The 25924-nt window shown below is 40.8% G+C and overlaps 1 protein-coding gene across 4 annotated transcripts in view; it reads right to left on the bottom strand.

The window, feature by feature from the left end:
- The window catches only part of LOC124552058 (scoloptoxin SSD14-like), a 447845-nt gene that overhangs the window by 106862 nt on the left and 315059 nt on the right, over positions 1-25924 (bottom strand). For all 4 annotated transcript variants that reach the window (XM_047126487.1, XM_047126490.1, XM_047126488.1 and 1 more), the window contains one exon: positions 22132-22204. In XM_047126487.1, the coding sequence (XP_046982443.1) occupies positions 22132-22145 (14 nt within the window). In that variant the 5' untranslated portion in view covers positions 22146-22204. The remainder of the gene's footprint in view (positions 1-22131; positions 22205-25924) is intronic.

The following is a 25924-nucleotide window of genomic DNA, read 5'->3' as shown; positions in this document are numbered from 1 at the left end:
ATCTTTCTTTTGAACCTTCATATTTTCTCCTTTCTTATTTGAACCGTTATCATATCCTTGGCTTCGGATACTTCAAAGGGATCATCCGCGATACCAACTCGTTTTAGAGAAAATCAGTTAGAGATTCACCGGTAGTGTCTGTAACTGGAATAAAGCTGAGGAAATGTTCTATGATAATTACCTCTTCCCAAGGCCCGGACTGAACAAAACGGACGACCACCGACGTTTCTTCTGCGTCACTCATGTCAGGAGTATGGACTAAAATAGCTGAGTGGTGTATTGCCTGTTTTTCATTTAAGATGTAACATTGAAGACCTGTTGATAACAGAGTGATGGATACTACACTCCTGGAAATTGAAATAAGAACACCGTGAATTCATTGTCCCAGGAAGGGGAAACTTTATTGACACATTCCTGGGGTCAGATACATCACATGATCACACTGACAGAACCACAGGCACATAGACACAGGCAACAGAGCATGCACAATGTCGGCACTAGTACAGTGTATATCCACCTTTCGCAGCAATGCAGGCTGCTATTCTCCCATGGAGACGATCGTAGAGATGCTGGATGTAGTCCTGTGGAACGGCTTGCCATGCCATTTCCACCTGGCGCCTCAGTTGGACCAGCGTTCGTGCTGGACGTGCAGACCGCGTGAGACGACGCTTCATCCAGTCCCAAACATGCTCAATGGGGGACAGATCCGGAGATCTTGCTGGCCAGGGTAGTTGACTTACACCTTCTAGAGCACGTTGGGTGGCACGGGATACATGCGGACGTGCATTGTCCTGTTGGAACAGCAAGTTCCCTTGCCGGTCTAGGAATGGTAGAACGATGGGTTCGATGGCGGTTTGGATGTACCGTGCACTATTCAGTGTCCCCTCCACGATCACCAGTGGTGTACGGCCAGCGTAGGAGATCGCTCCCCACACCATGATGCCGGGTGTTGGCCCTGTGTGCCTCGGTCGTATGCAGTCCTGATTGTGGCGCTCACCTGCACGGCGCCAAACACGCATACGACCATCTTTGGCACCAAGGCAGAAGCGACTCTCATCGCTGAAGACGACACGTCTCCATTCGTCCCTCCATTCACGCCTGTCGCGACACCACTGGAGGCGGGCTGCACGATGTTGGGGCGTGAGCGGAAGACGGCCTAACGGTGTGCGGGACCGTAGCCCAGCTTCATGGAGACGGTTGCGAATGGTCCTCGCCGATACCCCAGGAGCAACAGTGTCCCTAATTTGCTGGGAAGTGGCGGTGCGGTCCCCTACGGCACTGCGTAGGATCCTACGGTCTTGGCGTGCATCCGTGCGTCGCTGCGGTCCGGTCCCAGGTCGACGGGCACGTGCACCTTCCGCCGACCACTGGCGACAACATCGATGTACTGTGGAGACCTCACGCCCCACGTGTTGAGCAATTCGGCGGTACGTCTACCCGGCCTCCCGCATGCCCACTATACGCCCTCGCTCAAAGTCCGTCAACTGCACATACGGTTCACGTCCACGCTGTCGCGGCATGCTACCAGTGTTAAAGACTGCGATGGAGCTCCTTACGCCACGGCAAACTGGCTGACACTGACGGCGGCGGGTGCACAAATGCTGCGCAGCTAGCGCCATTCGACGGCCAACACCGCGGTTCCTGGTGTGTCCGCTGTGCCGTGCGTGTGATCATTGCTTGTACAGCCCTCTCGCAGTGTCCGGAGCAAGTATGGTGGGTCTGACACACCAGCGTCAATGTGTTCTTTTTTCCATTTCCAGGAGTGTATTTTGTCAGGTAATGACACTTTAGGAGTACTGTACACAGTATACTAATTTAGCTCTTGGGGTGCCTATGACACAGAGTTGGAAAAAACCGACCGGTTAAAACCGATCCCGGTATTTTAATTCTAAATAACGGGTACTTTTCTTTACATGTTTGGTCTCGCTTATAATAGGTATTTTAATTTTTTGCGGGCATAAAACCGATGTATCTATTTTCCATTGCAGTTGTCTGAAATTTTTCGTTTTTAAATAAAACTTTTTTTGTGTGTAAACGAGTTTGGTAGGAAGTTCTGTGGCTTCTGTAAGATTCGCATCGTCTTAGAATGATACTCATGAAAGGAGTTATCATATCATAGAACGAATATTTATGAGCGGTTGGATAGTAATTATTGATCAATGGATTAATTCATTACTGAAACTGTAACTATTGTCTTATAATTGTTCGTGGCAAATGCCGTATTTTCTCTGCTATCCAAATCGTTCATTTGAATTTTTTGAAAGAGCATTTTTGATTTCGTCAATAAAAATAAATTATGCTCAAATTCCCATTAAAAATTAAAGTTATATAATTCGCTAGAACCGTGTGTTTAATTCGAAATAATTAAAGAAAAAGAAGGCTACAAATTTTACACAAAAGCTTATAGTGTGGCTGTCATTTCTATGGAATAATAAAAGAGAAAGGAAGTCATGGTAACGGCAATAAATCAAAAACTTAACTTTATAGTAAGAATAGAAATTAGCTGATCTGCTACCTGTGTCTACGTAATATGCCTTTCTTCGCTTGTAGCCCTTTGGAATGGACAGGTTAACACGAAAAACAGAGTCCTACATCCCGTTTTCGTTCTCTAGTGCGGACTATTCGCGATACCCAAATTTTGGTATGATCCTCCATTACGATACGACTTTTTATCAAGGATTTAAAAAATTAGAATCAGTAGGAGAATACTGGTGTATTTAATGACAGAATGGTAGGACATCTGTTAAGACATCAGGGAATAACTCCCATGGTACTCGAGGGAGCTGTACAGGGTAAAAACTGTAGAGGAAGACAGAGATTGGAATATATCCAGCAAATAATTGAGGACGTAAGTTACAAGTGCCACTCTAAAATGAAGCGGTTGGCGCAGGAAAGATATTCGTGGCGGGCTGCATCAAACCAGTCAGAAGATTGATAATTCAAGAAAGTGGACTCGCCATGAGACGTTCCATACGACGCTAGCTATCGACGACACAAACATCGTGTTGGCTACCATTCAGGATCGGTTTCAAGGAACAAGCGACACAAGCGGATGTTTGAGGCACCAAATTGAGAGGGGCGTCAGAGTAGGGATGGCGGTTATCGCAACCACAACCGGTTTACGGTAGTACCATTTTTTTCTTTTCATCCCCAGTTTGAACTAGCTATTAACACCACTCAAAATAACCGATATTCGGTTTTTTATTGTTGTGGTTTCCAGAAATAAATGTGGAATATCGAACAAAGACTGGGACGGTACATTAAATTTTCCCACTGATTCTAATTTTTTAAATCTCTGCTTAAAATTCATGGTGTAATCGAAAATCATACCACAAATTGGAATCAGTGCTAAAGAGTGACAACGGGTAACACGACTTTATTTTTCGTATTGAGTTGTCCATTTCCAACGGCTACACGCGAATAAAGGCATTTTACGTAGACACAGGCAGCAGAGCAACTAATGTTTTTTATTACAAAGTTGAGTTTTTAATTTATTACAGTTGCCATGACTTCCTTTCTCTTTCATTATTTCATAGAAATGACGGACAAATTATAAGCTTTTGTGTGAAATTTTTAGCATTCTGTTTTCATTAATTATTTCGAAATAAAAATACGTAAAATACGTTATTAATGAAATATATCTTTACTTTGTAATGAAATTTGAACCTAGTTTATTTTTTTGACACAATCAAAATGCTCTTTCAAAAAATTCAAATGAACAGTTTAGATACTAGACAAAGTACAGGGTGGTCCAAAAGTCCGGAAACACCCTCATAAAATCCAAATGGAGTAGCAAACAAGGAAACAGAGTCCCTACACACGAGGAACGGGAAGGGGGAAACTTTATAGGCTATGCCACCAACATGGCGGCCATCTTGAAAGCCGCCATCTTGGATTCAACTCCAAAATTTCAAATGGGAATGTGGTCATGTGACATATCAAACAGATAGAGAATTTCACCAGAAAAACAATGCCGTTGTTATTTTAAACATAGCTTTATTCATTCTCGGGTTATAGCCAGTTACGTGTGGCAGCGGTGGGGCGCTCCGCAGCATGTGTGTTATGTGCCGAAGAGACATTACGCTGATGTTACACAGTCCCGAGAGACCACCAACGTGGTGGCCACTCCACAGCACCCCTACGACCAATCCACTTTTGAGGGAACTGCACATCCAGGTATGCTCGCAAATTGTGCCCATAATGTGGTGGGGCTCCTTCATGGTGGAAGCATTCCGAAAATGTCCCGTCCTCCGTTAACAATGAGGGAAACACTTCTTCATACAATAACCTCAGATAACCGTTGGCTGTTAACGTACCATCAATAAAAAAATGGTCCAACGATTCTGGTAGCCCACACACCACACCAGACCATCACTTTTTGTGAGTCGACCGTTTTGGAAGAATCAATCCAGTGCCAATTTGTGTCGGACCAGTATCTGTGATTCTGATTGTTCACTTCACCATTGATAAACCAAATGGCTTCATCACTGATCAGCACCTGATAGGGGAAACGTGGGTGTATCTGCAGCTGCTGTGTCACCCATTCTGCGAACTGTACCCGACGGTCTGGGTCATCCTCGTTCAGGTGCTGGAGCAGCTGAATTTTGTACGGGTGCCATTTGTACTGCGATAAAATTCGCAGTATGGAGGTACGGCTAACCCCACATTCTTGTGACAGGCGACGAGTACTTCGTTGCGGACTCCTATGCCAACACGCTCACTGTTGTTGCTTCATCGGTGGCGTATTTTGGTCTTCCAGCCTTATGTTTATCTTCAACAGAACCTGTTGCTCGGAATTTGGCCAAAAGCTTGGCAACTGCGCTGTGAATGATGGGCTGTCTGGTTGGGTGACGACTGTTGAAATCCTCAGCAATGACCCGTGTGCATCTTTCTCCTGATATCAGGATGATTTCAATGCATTCTTCATAAGTTAAGGACATTTTGTAACCCTTAAATAAGGAAACAATGACTAAAACGTTAGCATGAGTAAAAGATACCTAACAGTTAAACACATGTAACATATCAGGCATGGGATAGTCACTTTGCACCGTTTCAGACTCCATTTTATGACTTCTCAGTACGTAAGACTCACGCTGCCGAGCCGAGCGTCCCACCGCTGCCACACGTAACTGGCTATAACCCGAGAATGAATAAAGCTAGGTTTAAAATAACAACGGCATTGTTTTTCTGATGAAATTCTCTATCTGTTTGATATGTCACATGACCACATTCCCATTTGAAATTTTGGAATTGAATCCAAGATGGCGGCTTTCAAGATGGCCGCCATGTTGGTGGCATAGCCTATAATGTTTCCCCCTTCCCGTTCCTCGTGTGTAGGGACTCTGTTTCCTTGTTTGCTGCTCCATTTGGATTTTATCAGGGTGTTTCCGGACTTTTGGACCACCCTGTGCAGCATTTGCTACGAACAATTACATGACAATAGTTATAGCTTCAATAACCAGTTTCATTGACCAATATTTACTATCCAGTATGTCCACGAATAACCGTTGTATCATGTGCTGATCCGTAGGTTGACTTCTTATCAGTACCGTTCAAAGACGATACGAATCTCAAAGAAGCCACAGAACTTCCTACCAAACTCGTTTACAAAAAACGTTTGATTTAAAAACCAAAAGTTTTAGCACAACTGCTTTGGAAAACTGATATATCGGTTTTATATCCGGTTATCGGCAAAAAATAAAAGTATCTGTTATAGCAGAGACCAAACCAATACCGAAAAATATCGGATATTCAGAATGAAAATACCGGGATCGGTTTTAACCGGTCGGTTTTTCCCATTCCTGTGTCAGAGGCGCCCAAGTGCTAAATTTGTCTTCTTTGTACAGTACTCCTAAAGTGTCATTATCTGATAAAATAACGTTGATTACTCTGTTATCAACACGTATTGAAGAGGACATTTTAAATGAACTTAAAAGGCAGCGCACCACTCAGTTATTTTAGTCTCTACTCCTGACATGAGTGGCGCAGAAGAAATGTCGTAGGTTGTCCGTTTAGTACAGACAGAACATGGTGAAGAAATAACTATCAAAGAACCTTTCCTCGGCTTTATTTCATTACAGGCACTATCAGTCGATGTCTAACCGATGTTTTCTAAAGCGATGATTCCTCTGAAATATGCAAGGCCAAGAGAATGATGACGACTCATCTACATCTAAATCTACATACATACTCCGCAATCCACCATACGGTGCGTGGCGGAGGGTACCTCGTACCACAACTAGCATCTTCTCTCCCTGTTCCACTCCCAAACAGAGCGAGGGAAAAATGACTGCCTATATGCCTCTGTGCGAGCCCTAATCTCTCTTATCTTATCTTTGTGGCCTTTCCGCGAAATGTAAGTTGTCTAAATTTCCTCAGTAGCGATTCACGAAAAGAACGCCTCGTTTCCTCTAGAGACTCCCACCCGAGTTCCTGAAGCATTTCCGTAACACTCGCGTGATGATCAAACCTACCAGTAACAAATCTAGCAGCCCGCCTCTAAATTGCTTCTATGTCCTCCCTCAATGTGATCTCAAGATGGCTTTAATAGTTGACAGTTGATGCTTACCTGCTTGCCCGCAAACTTTAATCTCATTCAGACATTGAAAGAGAATAGAAATTTGTTCCCAGCTGAGCGAAGAAGCAATTAATCTGTGAGTCTAACGAAGAACTTATAGAAGGTGAAGAAGTACGCTCCTCTAAGATAATTTTTCCTATTTTATTGTCGATGCAGATATCTGCTCACCAAAAGAGAGATTCGATCTGATGGACAGTCGTATTAAGAGCTTCAAGCTTTCTAAGTAATATTCATGATATTCTGAAGTAGGATGGCGGAAAACTAAAAGCCTGATGGGTGGCACTTGAGACTGATGTAATTGTGATGGATCTGACATCAATGGGCAGGAATGAAACGGTGGAAATTTGATATTAGAGCCCATTCTTCCTACTGGAAGATCTCCACAAAGCTCATTACGTTATACTGCAAAGGGTCAACTCTCCGACTGTGTGGATTTTCAGTTTTATCCTTCGAAAGCGATTAATTGAAATCAACAGATTCAGATTCTAATTAAAACCTAGAAAAACTTAAATATATGGTTCTTATCTCAGGGGAAAATCGTCAATACAGATACTTTAGAACTGTAGGTATTACACATGATTTTGTTAACAGAATATTTCTGTTTCGTATCACACACCAGTTTGTGGTTTCTTTCAATTGCGTACTGAAACATGTTGACCATTTTCATCAGTTTTCCACTACTGTACTCTAACTACTTACTGGTGACATTTCTTCACATACCACATAGAGCTTATGCAGCTAAAGAGTGCCTTACATGTAACACCTCAATATGAAATTAGATGATATTTTTGCGATGAAAAGTGAAATAATTTGTAAATTATAGAGTTGAAAAGTTCCAACATTAAACTAAAATAAATGGAATTTTAAATTTCTATTCTTTCCACTCTGCTTGGTAGGCAGCACATTTGTTTTTTAGTTGAAGCTAGAACAGTAGGTTTAGTTCTTTCCGATTTATTACAGGCTTTTAAAGATCTCAGGATTTATTTTGAATGGAAATGTATTGCTTCTTCTTTTAATATTTAATATTGGTATAAGATTGAGGAATTAATGCCTGTTACTCAGAGATGTCTATGTTTACGGGGCAGGTAAACGAAAACCAGACGGATGCAGAAAAAGTTAGTAAATCGTTTATTATTTCAAAATTAATCGTCATAACTGTTAATACATTTATCCCACTGCGAGACAAAACGGTTAGTCTCTTCAAGGAAAAATGTTTACGGTTTCCTACGGAACCAGCCGTATACCTCGTCCTGCGATGCAAATCGACAGCCAAAAATATGGAAATCGCATGGGGACGAATCGGCACGTTATGTAGGATACGCGAGGCAGCAAAACGTCTGCAGCGTAGTCGAAACAACCTTGGAAACATGTGGGCGAGCTTTATCTTAAAACAGAATGATGCCGTCCGTGAACATTCCTGGGCGTTTGGACTTGCTGGCGCTCTTCAGTTTTTGTAAAGTGTCCACGTACCCCTGTGCGCTAATTGTGGGACGGTGTTCCATAAAGTCAATGAGCAGCGGGTTGACAGACAGCATCTTTGGTCTGTCCACATGTTGCCAAGGTTGTTTCGACAACGCTGCAGATGTTTTGTTGGGAAACTCTTACATATCCTCCATACAATCCCGATCTCTCCCCATAGGGTTACCATCTTGTAAGAGCCCTGGACAAAACATCCGTGGCCGTCAGATTTGCTTCGGAGGAAAAGGTGCACGGCTTGGTACAATCACGGGACCGGTTTTTTTTTTTTTTTTAAGTCATCAATTTCCTGACTGGTTTGATGTTTCCCGCCACGAATTCCTCCCTTGTGCAAACCTATCCATTTCAGAGTAGAACATGCTGCCTGCTTCCTCAATTATGTGTTGGATGTATTCCAGTCTCTGTCTTCCTCTTCAGTTTTTGCCCTCTGCAGTTCCTTCTAACACCATGGAAATCATCCCATTCTCAAATGGTTCAAATGGCTCTGAGCACTATGCGACTTAACTTCTGAGGTCATCAGTCGCCTAGAACTTAGAAAGAATTAAACCTAAGGACATCACACACATCCATGCCCGAGGCAGGATTCGAACCTGCGACCGTAGCGGTCACGCGGTTCCAGACTGAAGCGCCTTTAACCGCACGGCCACACCGGCCGGCATCCCATTCTCCTTGCTAGCGTTTACCACATATTCCTTTCCTCTACGATTCTACGCAGAACCTCCTCATTTCTTTACTTTATCACTCCACCTAATTTTCAACCTTCGTCGGCAGCACCGGATCTCAAATACTTCGATTCTCTTCTGTTCTGGTTTTCCCACAGTTCATGTTTCACTACCATACAATACTGTGCTCCAAACAAACATTCTCATAAATTTATTCCTCAAATTTAAGCCTATGTTTGATGCTAGGAGATTTCTCTTGGCGAGGAATGCTTTTTTTGTCAGTGCTAGTCTGCTTCTGATGTCCTCCGTGCTCCGTCCGTCATTGGTTATTTTGCTGCCTAGGTAGCAGAATTCCTTAACTTCATCTACTTCGTGACCATCAATCCTGATGTTAAGTTTCTCGCTCTTCTCATTTCTGCTAGTTCTCATTACTTTTGTCTTTCTTTGATTTACTCTCAATCATTGTTATGAACTCACTGGACAATTCATCCTATTCAACACACCCTGTAGTTCTTCTTCACTTTCACTCAGGACAGCAATGTCATCAGCGAATCGTATCATTGATATCCTTTCATCTTGAATTTTAATTCCGCTCCTGAACCTTTGTTTTGTTTCCATCATTACTTCTTCTACGCACACATTGAACAGTTGGCGCGAATGACTACATCCCTGCCTTACACTTCGTTCTTGGTCGTCCAGTCTTATTATTCCCTCTTGGCTCTTGTACATATTGTATATTGCTCGTCTCTCCCTATAGTTCACCCCTATTTTTCTCAGAATTTCTAACATCTTGCACCATTTTACACTGTCGAACGCTTTTTCCAGGTCGACAAATCCTATGAACGTGTCTTGATTTTTCTTTAGTCTTGCTTCCATTATCAACCGCAACGTCGTAATTGCGCTCTGGTGCCTTTAACTTACCTAAAGGCAAACTAATCGTCATTTTTCTTTTCATCGTTAATTTTCTTTTCCATTATTCAGTATATTATTTTTGAGATTAACTTGGATGCAGGAGCTGTTAAACTGATTGTGTGATAATCCTCGCACTTGTCAACTCTTGCAGTTCAAAATGGTTCAAATGGCTCTAAGCACTATGGGACTTAACATCAGAGGCCATCAGTCCCCTAAACTTAGAACTACTTAAACCTAACTAACCTACGGATTCACACACATCCATGCCCGAGGCAGGATTCGAACCTGCGACAGTAGCAGCCGCGCGCTTCCGGACTGAAGCGCCTAGAACCACTCGACCATAGCGGCCGGCGTTCTTGCAGTCTTCGGAATTGTGTTGATGCTATTTTTTTTCCCGAAATTCAGATGGTATGTCGCCAGACTTATACATTCCACACACCAACGTGAACAGTCGTTTTGTTGCCACTTCCCCCAATGATTTTAGAAATTCTGTCTTATTCGATTTAAGTCCTCCAGAGCTCTATTAAATTTTGATTCTAATACTGGATCGCCCATCTTTTCTAAATCGTATTCATCTACCACATCAGACAAATCTTCCCCCCTCATAGAGGCCTTCAATGTACCCTTTTCCTCCTATCCGCTAGTTTCACCGAAGGTTTTTTTGACTTTACTATATGCTGAGTCAGTCCTTCCGACAATCATTTCTTTTTCGTCTTAGCCACCCTGCACTTCCTGTTCATTTCATTCCTCAGCGACTTGTATTTCTGAATTACCCTGAGAATTTTTGTACTTCCTTCTTTCTTCGATCAACTGAAGTTTTTCTTTTGTTACCCATGGTCTCTTCGCAGTTACCTTCTTTGTATCTATGTTTTTCTTTCCAATTTCTGTGATTGCCCTTTTTAGAGATGTCCGTTCCTCTTCAACTGTACTGCCTACTGCGCTATTCTTTATTGCTGCATCTATACCTTTAAAGAACTTCAACCGTACCTCGTTATCCCACTTCTTTGCGCTGTGATTCTTCCTCATTAATGTCTTAAGCTTCACCCTGCTCTTCAAGACTACTAAATTATGATCTGAGTCTATATCTGTTCCTGGGTACGCCTTACAGTCCAATTTCTGATATAGGAATCTCTGTCTGGCCTGGATGTAATCCAACTGAAATTTTTCCGTATCACCCATTCAGTTTCCAAATATACCTCCTTCTCTTGTGATTCTTGAACAGGGTATTCGCAGTTATTAGCTGAAATTTATTACAGAACTCACTTAGTCTTTCTACTCTGTCATTTCTTGTTGTAAGCCCATATTCTCACGTAATCGTTTCTTCTACTCCTTCCCCGACAACTGCATTCCAGTTCCTCATGATTATTAGATTATTATCTCCCTTTAACTGCTGAATTTCCCTTTCAATATCCTCATATACAGAAACCACATGGCAGTTATAAGAGTCGAGGGGCATCAAAGGGAAGCAGCGGTTGGGAAGGGAGTGAGACAGGGTTGTAGCCTCTCCCCGATGTTATTCAATCTGTATATTGAGCAAGCAGTAAAGGAAACAAAAGAAAAATTCGGAGTAGGTATTAAAGTCCATGGAGAAGAAATAAAAACGTTGGTGTTCGCCGATGACATTGTAAATCTGTCAGAGACAGCAAAGGACTTGGAAGAGCAGGTGAACGGAATGGACAGTGTCTTGAAAGGAGGATATAAGATGAACATCAACAAAAGCAAAACGAGGATAATGGAATGTAGTCGAATTAAGTCGGGTGATGCTGAGGGAATTAGATTAGGAAATAAGACACTTAAAGCAGTAAAGGAGTTTTGCTATTTGGGGAGCAAAATAACTGATGATGGTCAAAGTAGAGAGGATATGAAATGTAGACTGGCAATGGCCAGGAAAGCGTTTCTGAAGAAGAGAAATTTGTTAACATCGTGTATAGATTTAAGTGTCAGGAAGTCGTTTCTGAAAGTATTTGTATGGAGTGTAGCCATGTATGGAAGTGAAACATGGACGATAAATAGTTTGGACAGGAAGAGAATAGAAGCTTTCGAAATGTGGTGCTACAGAAGAATGCTGAAGATTAGATGGGTAGATCACATAACTAATGAGGAGGTATTGAACAGAATTGGTGAGAAGAGGAGTTTGTGGCACAACTTGACAAAAAGAAGGGACCGGTTGGTAGGACATGTTCTGAGGCATCAAGAGATCACAAATTTAGCATTGGAGGACAGCGTGGAGGGCAAAAATCGTAGAGGGAGACCAAGAGATGAATACACTAAGCAGATTCAGAAGGATGTAGGTTGCAGTAAGTACTGGGAGATGAAAAAGCTTGCACAGGATAGAGTAGCATGGAGAGCTGCATCAAACCAGTCTCAGGACTGAAGACAACAACAACAACAAACATATACTTTCTCTGTCTCTTCACCTTCAACTTGCGACATTGGCATGTGTACCTGAAATATCGTTGTCGGAGTTGGTTTGCTGTCCATTCTGATAAGAACAACCCTTCCCTTCACTGAACTTGTAACATCGAAAATGCAGATAAAATATCTTCTGCACCATCCAAAATGTTCGCCGTTTAATATCTGTTGATAACTTGCACCCTACTTTTGATTATGAAGCTGTAAGCGGCATTACAGAAACTATATTTAATACGTAATCTATGTACTAGTGTATTTATCTTTGACTGTACAGAATTGATTGTAATTATAATGAAAATATTGTAAATTGCTGGGTAATAGCCAAGGGAACTTTATTGAAATGTGTCGATACCAACGACAAAATGGTAGTAGCTGTGCTGTTGTTTATCTTTGCGTACGGAGAGTCTGTGTCGCGTTGCGAGCGGAGAGGAGGCAGAGCAGCTCGAGTAATGAAAGAGTGCGGAGGTGTTTGTTGGGCGCTCCAGCCGCCGCGGTGTGCAGCTGTACTCGCGCCAGTGTAGACGCGTCTGATTTGATAACCCGCGAGTATTCAGAGCATGGTAGGAGTGCACAGGCAGAGGAAGCTGCAGTTCCAACTATTGCCTGTTGATAGTTATCCGTGGCTCTGAGACGGCTTGGGATTCTCATTGAATAGCAGCAGCAGCAACAGCGACAACTCAGCATTGTCATCGGCTACATTCTTCATCGTCCGCACAGCTACAAGTAGGACTGTTAAATGACATATATAGAAATGTAGGGGCTTTATCCAGTTGATTTTCTTTCACGAAGTACGAATAACTTAAATAATAACTTGCAATAGTTAAAACTTGTAAGGCACCAGTGTTGTCATTGTCCTCAGAAAGTATCACCTTTTCCTTTCAATGCAATCACCGAGTGTCATAAGAATATGAGAACTGATTAATTATTTACTGCCAGTTTTGTGTGTTTGCTAATGACCAGTTTCAGTCTATATTTTCTGCCTCAGTAACAGTTCATTCTTGTATTGCATGACAGAGGCTACTTAAAGCAAAGTAAAATTTCACTAGTAAAATTAATAACGAAAGATACAGCACAAATTAAGATTGCACAATTTCCTTTATTCTGTATTTAGCTTAGCGAGTGACTTCTGCTGGCTTGGTATGTATTTTATTATTGTTATTTTAAAAGTCCCCCCATGAACCATGGACCTTGCCGTTAGTGGGAAGGCTTGCGTGCCTCAGCGATACAGATAGCCGTACCATAGGTGCAACCACAATGGAGGGGTATCTGTTGAGAGGCCAGGGGCAACAGTCTCGATGATTGACTGATCTGGCCTTGTAACACTAACCAAAACGGCCTTGCTGTGCTGGCACTGCGAACGGCTGAAAGCAAGGGAAAACTACAGCCTTAATTTTTCCCGAGGGTATGCAGCTTTACTGCATGTTTAATTGATGATGGCGTCGTCTTGGGTAAAATATTCCGGAGGTAAAATAGTCCCCCATTCGGATCTCCAGGCGGGGACTACTCAGGAGGACGTTGTTATCTGGAGAAAGAAAACTGGGGTTCTACAGGTCGGAGTGTGGGATGTCAGATCCATTAATCGGGCAGGTAGGTTAGAAAATTTAAAAAGGGAAAATGGATAGGTTAAAGTTGGATATAGTGGGAATTACTGAAGTTCAATGGCAGGAGGAACAAGACTTCTGGTCAGGTGAATACAGGGTTATAAATACAAAATGAAATACTGATAAAAATAGGAGTGCGGGTTAGCTACTACAAACAGCATATTGAACGCATTATTGTGGCCAAGACAGACACGAAGCCCACGCCTACCACAGTAGTACAAGTTTATATGCCGACTAGTTCCGCAGATGATTGTAGAGATTGATGAAATGTATGATGAGATAAAAGAAATTATTCAGATAGTGAAAGGAGACGAAAATTTAATAGTCATGAGTGACTGCAATTCGATAGCAGGAAAACGAAGAGAAGGAAACGTAGTAGGTGAATATGGAATCGGGGTAAAGAATGAAAGAGGAAGCCGCCTGGTAGAATTTTGCACAGAGCGGAAAGACAAACCTACGTTTCTAGCATTTGTAGACTTAGAGAAAGCTTTTGACAATGTTGACTGGAATACTCTCTTTCAAATTCTGAAGGTGGCAAGGGTAAAATACAGGGAGCAAAAGGCTATTTACAATTTGTTCAGAAAGCAGATGGCAGTTATAAGAGTCGAGGGACATGAAAGGGAAGCAGTGGTTGGGAAGGGAGTGAGACAGGGTTGTATTCTCTGCCCGATGCTGTTCAATCTGTATATTGAGCAAGCAGTAAAGGAAACAAAAGAAAAGTTCGGAGTAGGTATTAAAATCCATGGAGAAGAAATAAAAACTTTGAGGTTCGCCGATGACATTGTAATTCTGTCAGAGACAGCAAAGGACTTGGAAGAGCATTTGATCGGAATGGACAGTGTCTTGAAGGGAGGATATAAGATGAACATCAACAAAAGCAAAACGAGGATAATGGAATGTAGTCGAATTAAGTCGGGTGATGCTGAGGGTATTAGATTAGGAAATGAGACACTTAAAGTAATAAAGGAGTTTTGCTATTTGGGGAGCAAAATAACTGATGATGGCCGAAGTAGAGAGGATATAAAATGTAGACTGGCAATGGCAAGGAAAGTATTTCTGAAGAAGAGAAATTTGTTAACATCGAGTATAGATTTAAGTGTCAGGAAGTCGTTTCTGAAAGTATTTGTATGGAGTGTAACCATGTATGGAAGTGAAACTTGGACGATAAATAGTTTAGACAAGAAGAGAATAAAAGCTTTCGAAATGCGATGCTCAAGATTAGATGGGCAGATCACATAGCTAATGAGGAGATATTGAATAGAATTGGGGAGATGAGAATGTTTGGGCACAACTTGACTAGAAGAAGGGATCGGCTGGTAGGGCATATTCTGAGGCATCAAGGGATCACCAATTTAGTATTGGAGGGCAGCGTGGAGGGTAAAAATCGTAGAGGGAGACCAAGAGTTGAATACACTAAGCAGATTCAGAAGGATGTAGGTTGCAGTAGGTACTGGGAGATGAAGAAGCTTGCACAGGGTAGAGTAGCATGGAGAGCTGCATCAAACCAGTCTCTGGACTGAAGACCACAACAACAACATTTTAAAAGTAAAATTAATTGCTCATTTGCTTAAAGTAAATTCGGTTCAGTCTTTCAATAATCAAAACTAAATTGCATGCCTTTTTCTAAATTTTGCACTCGTTGCACTGAAATTACTGAAAGTAATTTTTTTTACGTAACGAAGCTTAAGTTAAGCCTGTCATTATTTAACCAGTAGCTCCATTTAATTTTACTTTCAAAATTTAGTATTTCAGAATAAGTAACTGCAAACTCAGTGCTTTCTGTTTCATTTATTTTCTCGTGGACTGTTGTGCTGTGGAAAAGCGTGACTACCTTCTGTTGCCACGCCAGTGATTATTTGCTTAAAATTCTTTGCCATTCCCTTTCTCAAGATTCTGGAGTTTCATTGCCCTAGCGGGCTGGCGACGGTTTAATTATCCCTTCTTTTTAGCTAATCGATGCTTTCTTTGTGTTATCAGTGATTTTAGTAGTAAATATTACCCGTGGTACCCTTCCCCCTCGCCCCCCCCCCCCACCCCCACCCCCAGTGCGGTTCGAGAGCGACTGCACTATATTCCACCCATTTCAAAATTATCATCAGTATTTAGCTGATATTTAAAATAGCTTCTCCCTTCAGAAGAGCCTGTTGTTCACTTTCCCCAACCAATCAGCGTTATTTTCCTTCGGTAATGATAGCTTCACTTACTGAAAAATTTCATAAGGCATATGCGATCATGTTTAGTTATGGTGCAACCGTAGGCTACTTTACACATTTTCCAATGAAGGCATTGCCCGTCTTGTCTCAATGGGATAAATGTATTAACAGTTGTGACAATTACTTTTTAAATAATAAACACTCTACCTAGTTGTCTGCATACGCCTCATTTTCATTTGACTGCCCCTCGTAGAAGTTATTTTAAAAGAAAGGATAACCCATTTCCACATTCACTAGATTTCGTTTATTTTTTAGTGCCTTATTAGGATCCCAAGGAAAGGCAACTAATGGTAAAGGGTGCGGGGGTGAATGGCAAATGTGATGTCCTCTGGTAGTCCCGACAATACATACGATGTGACAACGTGCTGCCTCGCAAGCAGCTGTTATCGTGTGTGGCTGGGGCAATGAAGGATGCCAAGCGATTTGGAAAAGGTACGATTATTGTTGCTTTCAAGTAGGGTCGTATGAAAGATGCACATAACTATGGACCTATATCGCTGACGTTAATATGTAGTAGGAACATGGAACATGCTTTAAGCTTGCATATTATGGATTTGCTGAATTCGCTCATGAGATCTAGGAAGGCAGAAGACAGCACTAACGAAGTTGCTGTTTTACTTTCGGAAAGCGTTTGATATCGCTCTGCATTGACGCCTAGCGAGCAAAACACTAACTTTCGGTCCTTCCTTAGTAGGAAGGTAATCATTACAGCTTCAAAGGCAGCAGGTGCTGACAGGTGCTAATATTACCGAACTATCACTTCAATAAGTGTGTGTGTGTGTGTGTGTGTGTGTGAAATCTTATGGGACTTAACTGCTAAGGTCATCAGTCCCTAAGCTTACACACTACTTAGCGTAAATTATCCTAAGGGCAAACACACACACCCATGCCCGAGGGAGGACTCGAACCTCCGCCGGGACCAGCCGCACAGCCCATGACTGCAGCGCCTAAGACCGCTCGAATAATCCCGCGCGGCTCACTTTAATAAGGCTTGGTTGTAATATACTAATACGAAATATATACAGAAGAACAGAAAGACTGGTAGAACGCAGGCTAGAGGAAAATCAGATTGTGTTCTGGAGAGATGTAGAAAAGCGCGACGCGGTACTAACTCTACAATGTATCACAGGCTGTAAACAGCAAATATGACAGTCTGTTTTTAGGATATGCTTCTATACTAGCCCACGCACTGTCTGTTAGGTCCTAGTGCCATGTATACACATGGAATGCGTCGTATAACTATAAGATAAGTTAATAATTTCATTGTAGAACAAATTACAGTACTCGTACCATTTTAGTTATTATGATGTTTAGTATGATCCGTTATCACCTACTATATGCTACAAAGTTCGTACAATTATTTCTTAATCACATGAAGTACGACCTACGCAATAAAGTGCTGGCTGATACGGTGGATACACCAAATGACAACAAATAAAAAAATATAATTAAATAAAAGAAGGTACACAGGACCAGAAATCCAAAGGCGACTGTCTCACATTGGGCGGTCTTTGGTCAGCGTCTGTTCCCCAGGTTAGGGGCGGCTGGGAAAAACCTCCAGGGCTAACAACCGTGGTTGTAAATTTGTGGCTCGAAGAGTCACCCCTTACATAATACTATCAATCATGGAAGAGTGTAATGTGAAACAAATTACCCCAGGTGGACAATCCACCGCACCAAGGTGCGCAAGCAGACTATCGGATTCTGGGGAGTCTGCAGCATTGCACAGAGATGAATCGGGACATGATAAGACATCAAGCAAATTGAAATGTAAAAAAAACAAGTTACATAGCTACTTGCAATGTAAACTCTCTTTTAAAAACAGGAAAATTAAAACATCTTACAGATACCCTCAAACATCATAGAATACTCATAACATCACTACAAGAAACTCGATACATAGATGAAAACAATTTTGATTCCGGAGGTTTCAGAATATACAAAGGAAAGGTAGGCAAAAGAATAATGAAAAACACACCCCACCTCGGAACGGGCTTTATAATAGATAAAAGTATTTTAGACTCCATTATCAGCTTTCAATCACAATCGGAAAGACTCTCCACACTCACTTTTAAATCTGCTAATAGAGTATACACAATTGTGAATGCACATGCCCCCATAAATGAAGACAATAGGAAAAATAAGGAAAAGGTGGAACGTTTTTGGGAACAACTAGATGACGTGGTGCAAAAGATCCCAGACAAACACAACATCATACTTACGAGGGACTTCAATGCTCAAGTAGGAAAAGAGAAGAAATACAAAAATATTGTTGGAAACTACCCAGCGCACAATAGAACTAACCAAAATGGAGTCAGATTAGTAGAACTCTGCCAAGCGCATGGCTTGATCCTGAAATCCACAGCCTTTAAGAGACTACCCAGAAAACAGAAGACATGGACCTTACCAAACCCACACTTGGGTGAATTTCAACTTGATCATGTGGCGATAAAATGGAAACACCATACAGAAATACAAAATGTCAAAGTACTCAGAGGAGCAAACTTGGATTCTGATCACTATCTTTCTAAAATAAAACTCAAAATTATCCCCAAAAGAAAAGATAGAAACAGTAAACCCAAAAGCAGAAGATACGATCCAGAAAAGATAATGAATTCGAAGGAGTTTCCCCTCGCGACTCAAGATATAAGGAACCAAAATTGGGATCAAATGAAGGAAAGCCTACTAACCAAAGCTGAACAAATAGCACCTATAACCAAAATCAAAAAACACGCATGGTGGACAGAGGAATGTGACAAACTTATTGAGCAAAGAAAGAAAGCATGGCAACAGACGCAATCTCAGAAAAATGAATATAATAGGCAAAATTTCCTGAGTGTAAGAAAACTAGTGAGTAAAAACCTCAAAAGAATTAAAAAAGCACAAGAAGATCAACTCCTTTTGCAGATCAACGAAGACTTCAACAAAAACAAGACTAGGAGCTTTTACAGAACTTTTAAACAAAAAATAACCAAGTACAGCCCACCGACACTCCAATTACAAGATAAAAATGGTAATATTCCACACAACAACAGGGATAATTGCAAAATTTTGAGGGAATATTTCAGAAACCTTCTCAACTGTAAAGAACCAATTGAAAAAATGGATTTCAGCAACTCAACTTCAACAAGTCCTAACTCAGAACCACCCACCGTCGAGGAACTACAATCAATCATTTTGAATCTCAAAAACTATAAGGCTTCGGGAGAGAACCAAATTACAGCTGAACTGTGGAAAAATGTCAATAGAAATGCCATAGAATCTCTCCAAAACATATTTGAAGAAATATGGAAAACAGAAAGAATTCCGGATGAATGGAAGATGGCCCTCATTCACCCAATTCATAAGAGGGGATCCAGAACAGACCCCAACAATTACAGAGGGATTTCGCTCCTTGACGTAACATACAAAATACTGTCTAAAGTCCTTTTGAACAGAGCAGAACCCCAGCTAGATTGTCAACTTGGAGAATACCAGGCAGGCTTCAGAAAGGGAAGATCCTGCCCAGAACAAATTCTAAACCTCAAAAATCTTATGGCCTACCAAAAATCGAGAGCAAAAGCGTATGTCATCACATTCATTGACTTTCAAAAGGCGTACGACTCCATAGACAGGGAATCTCTAATCTCCATATTAAAAGAATTGAACCTAGACAATAAAACTACAAACCTAATTAGAGAAACCATCACCAACACATACTCCAAAATTAAATTTATGGGAGAACTCTCAGACCTATTTGAGATAAAAACTGGAGTACGACAAGGTGATGGACTCTCTCCATTGTTATTTAACTGTGCCCTAGAAAAAATAGTAAGAGAATGGAACAAGAAAATCAATAGTGGAATCCGACTAGGAACAAAAAACAAAGGCATCAAGGTTAATTGCCTAGCATTTGCAGATGATATGGCCCTACTAGCTGAAACATGGGAAGAAGCCAAAGAACAGATCCTCGAATTACAGAAACAAGCAGAGAAAATAGGCCTTAAAATTTCTTTTGAAAAAACCAAAATAATCACAAATATAAAAAAGCCAATGAAATATCTTAAAGTAAGAGACCAAAAGATCGAAATTGTTAAAGAATTCAAATATCTTGGTGAATGGATTAGCTGGAACGCCCTTGAGAAAAAAGCAATAGAATTAAGAAGACACAAAGTTGAACTAGCCTTTCAGCTTACTAAAAATACTTATAATAAAAAGTCCCTCTCATGGAATTCAAAAATAAAACATTACAACACTGTCATTAAACCAGAAGCACTATATGCAGCGGAGACATTATCTATCACTAACCATGGCCCAATTGAAAGGCTAGAGATCAAAGAAAGAAAAATATTGAGAAAAATTTTAGGCCCCAAATTTCATAACGACAAACTAATTCATACCAAAAATGAAACACTCTACAAAACCACAGAAAAACTTTCGGATACAATGAGGAAAAGAAGAATTGAGTTTTATGGGCACATTCTCAGAATGAACCCAAATAGACTTACAAAAAGAATGTTTGACTACTTCAGGAATAAAAAATCCAAACCAAATTGGTTTATCCAAACAGAGAAAGACTTAAGAGAATTACACATCACAGAAAAAATGCTCACAGACAGGACCGCAAAAATGATAAGCAAAGACAGAAAAGAGGGATTCCAGCTCCAAAATAGAAAGAAAAGAACGATTGTCATCTCTGATGAGGAAAGAAAAGCAAGATCAGAAAGAATGAAGCAGTACTGGGCGAAAAGAAAGGCACAGAACACACAGAAGTGATTGATTCAACGTACCCCAAAGTTGGGTGAAACGAAGAAGAAAAGAAGGTACAGGACAAACACAAGGAGATGGCCTCACATCTATTCTGAGCAATTGTGTCCTGGATGAGTTAATACAAAAATGGCAGAAAGATAAGGGCCGTCACAATTTCACTTGCGGAAATAGTTCAGGCTATCTAAGGACTAGGCTTAAATTACGATACCTCACTTCTGAAAATGATCAAGTATTTATCGCATGCAGCTGGACATTGCAAACAAGCAAAGAAGTTTCATTTCAGCGCACACTCCACTGCAGAGTGAAAACCTCATTCTGGAAGCAAAGAAAAGTCGTGCGGACGGCAATGGATAGTGATATTAAAGGAATACAGAAGTTAAAATACCTAACTGACACTGTAAATCCTAACATGAATGTGAAGGCAACAGTTAAAGGAGGGAGCTATAAAGGAGGTAGCATCCAGATCACGACAACACATTTTAAAAAAATACCAATCCCTATTTTAACGCGACCAAGTCAGACACCACAGCGCCACAGTTAAAGCTTAATGATTATACTCCACCAAGATAACTGCCGGAAAGGAGCTTTCAGAAATGAAGAAATTGCAAAGGAAATTTCTGAGAAAAATTCTGACAATGGAAAAAGTAACAGCAGATGAGTTTAGCTTTCGCTTGGGATCAAACAAGGAATTATTTGGAAAGTTTGAAAAGAAATCAGCCACAATGAAAAAAGAATGCCGGCTCTCTACGTACACATCAAAAGAATGAAATCAGATAGGACTGACAAATAAGGTACTGAATTACAAGGAAAACCGAAAACACAAATCTCTATGCTGGCGAAGTATAACATGATCAAGAGAAGTGAGGGATCAGTAAAGAAACAGACACGGAACAGAGAGGGGTTGAGAGCAGTCAAAGGAAGAGCTAGAAAGAAGACAGTGTTGAGATAACGGCAGAAATATAACTTGATGAGAAGTGTGGGATCAGTAAAGAAACATATAGGAAACAGAGAGTGCAAGGAGAGCGAGAATGAAGGAATACTGGCGCAGGTAGGGGGAAGGAAGATTAGGATGTAATATCCCCTAGACGTCGAGTTCATTAGAGGCGATGACAAGCACTGATCGCGTAAGGATGGAGAAGGAAGTTTCAAAGAAACCATCCCGGCATTTGTCGTTTCTAGTTTAGGGAAATCGCAGAAAACCTAAATTTGTTTTGTCAGGCAGGGAGTTGAACTAATGTTCTCCCGAAAACGAGACCAGTGCCCTATCAGTGCCACTTTTCTAGATCTGGAGAAAGAGGAAATGACTTAAGAAGTGAAAGAAATTGTACAATCATGGTCCAGAGGTGGTTAAAACGATCACATACATAAAGGGAAATCAAATCATAGCTTTATAGTTAAAGGTTACTGGCTCTGAGGAGATGTCGAAAGTTGCTGCGCACCGTTTAGCCATTAGAGCTAAACACATCGTTTTCGGTTTTTAAACAAAAGAAAAAAAATCTGTATTCGACAGTAAGTTGCTGATTACTTACCTGCCAAGAAACATGTTGACTAGAGCGGCAGAACGTAGTCAAAACAACGATATTCCGCGTTCCTGCAGTACACCTGCAAAGAAAAGAAAGAGAACGTCTTAATATTCGATACATTTATTTAATTATATTTTATTAGTCAGCAAAATCTTGACATCATTGTTTGGCATCCGGTGATTCACTATCATAATCAAGACCAATAATGTTACGTCCACTCCTAGATAAAGGCTCCTCTAGCTTATGCTTACACTGCAGCCATCAGAAATATCCATCTATCCTGAGATTACCATTTACATTTTCAACCACCAGATTTTACAAGCATAAATGATAAAATAGCTCCAGTTCTTCTACACGAATTGAAGTTTTATGGGACTGATGGTATAGCATATCAATGGATAATGTCATATCCGACCAAAGGAATGGAGAAAGTTGTACTTACTAATTAAACTAATGTAGTGTGGGGACGTAATTCTGACTGGGGAGCAATCACCTATGGGGTTCCCCAAGGTCCACTATTGTTTCTCATAAATGTAGACGATCTTCAGTCCAATACACAACACGCAGAATTAGTTCTTTTTAAATATAAAACTAGTAATGAATGAAAGCAAGCATTGATACAGAAGCAGAGGAAATAGTAAACGACGTTCTTAAAGCATCATTGACTTGTCTCCTGCGAGTGGTCTCGCCCTGAATTTTAAAAATACGTAACGTATTCAGTTCTGTACTTTCACGGGTACTAAAGCAGTGAAAAGAATAACATACGGTAAGGAAATAATAAATAGAATGGAAACTTCAAAATTCTTAGGCGTCCATATCGATGAGAATTGAAACTGGAAAAAGCACATTTTGGAACTCCTAAAACAACTTATTTCAGCCACATTTAAACTTAGAATAATTGGAGGGATACAAATCAGTAAACTTTCGTATTTTTCATATTTTTTATTCAATAATGTCAAGTGGAATAGTGTTCGTGGGCAATTCATCTTTGAGAAAGGAAGGCTTCGTTCCTCAAAAACGTGTTGTGAGAATAATATGTGGTGCTCACCCACGATCATCTGTTTAAGGACTAGAGTATTCTGACTACTGCTTCACAGTATATTTATTTCCTCATGAAGCATGTCGCAAACAGTCCATTACAGTTCAAAAGGAACAATGATATACACAATTACGATACCAGAACAAAAATGGCATTCATTACTCCATATGAAGGTTGTCTTTAGCACAAAAGGGGTGCAGAATTCTGCAAGAAAAATTATTGAGCACTTTGATATAAAATGTCTGACAAACAGCAAAGTAAAATTTGAAAACGAACTGAGAAAGGTTCTCCTTGACAACATCTTCTGTTCCGTAGAAGAATTTCTATTATTGTAACGTGTAGAAGGTGGTAGGTAGCAGCTAATAACTCACATCTGTATATCTTTAAAAAATTAGTAATGTTGATCATGTAACTATATGAACAAATTAATTTGCGTTGTGCAAGTTAAATGACTGGTTCCACATCATTACGATTTATCATGCAAAATGATCCATGAAAAATGAAACTAACTAAATAACTCAATTCCGTTCGTTTTACAATTTCATGCCACTTCCTTCCATTGCGGTGTATTTTTGGTTTTTTCCTTATCTAGGAAAGAACTGATTTGGTCTATTTAGCACTCTTAATAACTTCTAACAAGCATCTCTTCATCGCTCAATGAGCAACTCTCAGTTTGCATCTACATCCATAATCTGAAAATAAATACGAATTCCGTGGTTGAGGGCTTTTGCTACTATACTGCATACCAGGATTTTCTACTTAAACATTCGCGTAAGGAAAGCGCGAAGAATGACTGTTTCAATTCCTCTGTGCGGGCTGTAATTAACATTGTCTTCGCGGGAATAGTTTATGCCCGAGTAATGACTCCGCTTAATATAATTGTATTTACACTGAAGTGGCAAAAGTCATGGGACACCTACTAATATCGTATCGGGCTTACTTTTGCCAGGCACAGTGCAGAACCTCAACGTGACATGGACTCCACAAGTCATTGGAAGTCACCTGCAGAAATAGTGAGCCATCCGGCCGTTGTGGCCGAGCGGTTCAAGGCGCTTCAGTCCAGAACCACGCGGCTGCTACGGTCGCAAGTTCGAATCCTGCCTCGGGCATGGATGTGTGTGATGTCCTTAGGTTAGTTAGGTTTAAGTAGTTCTAAGTCTAGGGGACTGATGACCTCAGATGTTAATTCTCATAGTGCTTAGAGCCATTTGAACCATTTTAAAATATTGAGCCATGCTTGCCATAAGTGCGGAAGCGTTGTCGATGATGGATGTTGTGCACGAGCTGACCTATCGATTATGTCCCATAAATGTTCGATGGAATTCCTGTCGGGCGATCTGGGTGGCCAAATTGTCATCTCAGATTGTCCGGAATGTTCTTAAAACAAGTTTCGAACAATTGTGGCCCGGTGACATGACATTGCTGTTTGAAAATATAGAGATCTACGGATCGGAGCGTGGAATGTCAGATCCCTTAATCGGGCAGGTAGGTTAGAAAATTTAAAAAGGGAAATGGATAGTTTAAAGTTAGATATAACGGGAATTAGTGAAGTTCGGTTGCAGGAGGAACAAGACTTTTGGTCAGGTGAATACAGGTTTATAAATACAAAATCAAATAGGGATAATGCAGGAGTAGGTTTAATAATGAATAAAAAAATAGGAGTGTTGGTAAGCTACTACAAACAGCATAGTGAACGAATTATTGTGGCCAAGATAAACATGAAGCCCACGCCTAATACAGTAGTACAAGTTTATATGCCAAATAGCTCTGCAGATGACGAAGAAATTGATGAAATATATGATGAGATAAAACAAATTATTCAGGTAGTGAAGGGAGACGAAAATTTAATAGTCATGGGTGACTGGAAAAGGGAGAGAAGGAAACATAGTAGGTGAATATGGATTGGGGATAAGAAATGAAAGAGGAAGCCGCCTGGTAGAATTTTGCACAGAGCATAACTTAACCATAGCTAACACATGGTTCAAGAATCATAAAAGAAGGTTGTATACATGGAAGAATCCCGGAGATACTAGAAGGTATCAGATAGAATATATAATGGCAAGACAGAGATTTAGGAACCAGGTTTTAAATTGTAAGACATTTCCAGGGGCAGATGTGGACTCTGTCCACAATATATTGGTTATGAACTGTAGATTAAAACTGAAGAAACTGTAAAAAGGTGGGAGTTTAAGGAGATGGGACCTGGATAAAATGACTAAACCAGAGGTTGTAGTGACTTTCAGGGAGAGCTTAAGGAAACAATTGACAGGAATGGGGGTAAGAAATACAGTAGAAGAAGAATGGGTAGCTTTGAGGGATGAAGTAGTGAAGGCAGCAGTGGATCAAGAAGGTAAAAAGACGAGTGCTATTACAAATCCTTGGGTAACAGAAGAAATATTGAATTTAATTGATGAAAGGAGAAAATATAAAAATGCAGTAAATGAAGCAGGCAAAAAGGAATACAAACGTCTCAAAAATGAGATCGACAGGAAGTGCAAAATGGCTAAGCAGGGATGGCTAGAGGACAAATGTAAGGATGTAGAGGCTTATCTCACTAGGGGAAAGATAGATACTGCCTACAGGATGTAGATCAAGATGAAGTGGGAGATATGATACTGCGTGAAGAGTTTGACAGAGCACTGAAAGACCTTAGTCGACATAAGGCCCCGAGAGTAGACAACATTCCATTAGAACTACTGACAGCCTTGGGAGAGCCAGTCTGGACAAAACTCTACCATCTGGTGAGCAAGGTGTATGAGA

This window comes from Schistocerca americana, chromosome 1 (genome assembly GCF_021461395.2).
Source record: "Schistocerca americana isolate TAMUIC-IGC-003095 chromosome 1, iqSchAmer2.1, whole genome shotgun sequence".
NCBI lineage: Eukaryota > Metazoa > Arthropoda > Insecta > Orthoptera > Acrididae > Schistocerca > Schistocerca americana.
Note: the sequence above shows the minus strand (reverse complement) of the source record. Positions and strands in the feature narration are given on the sequence as shown.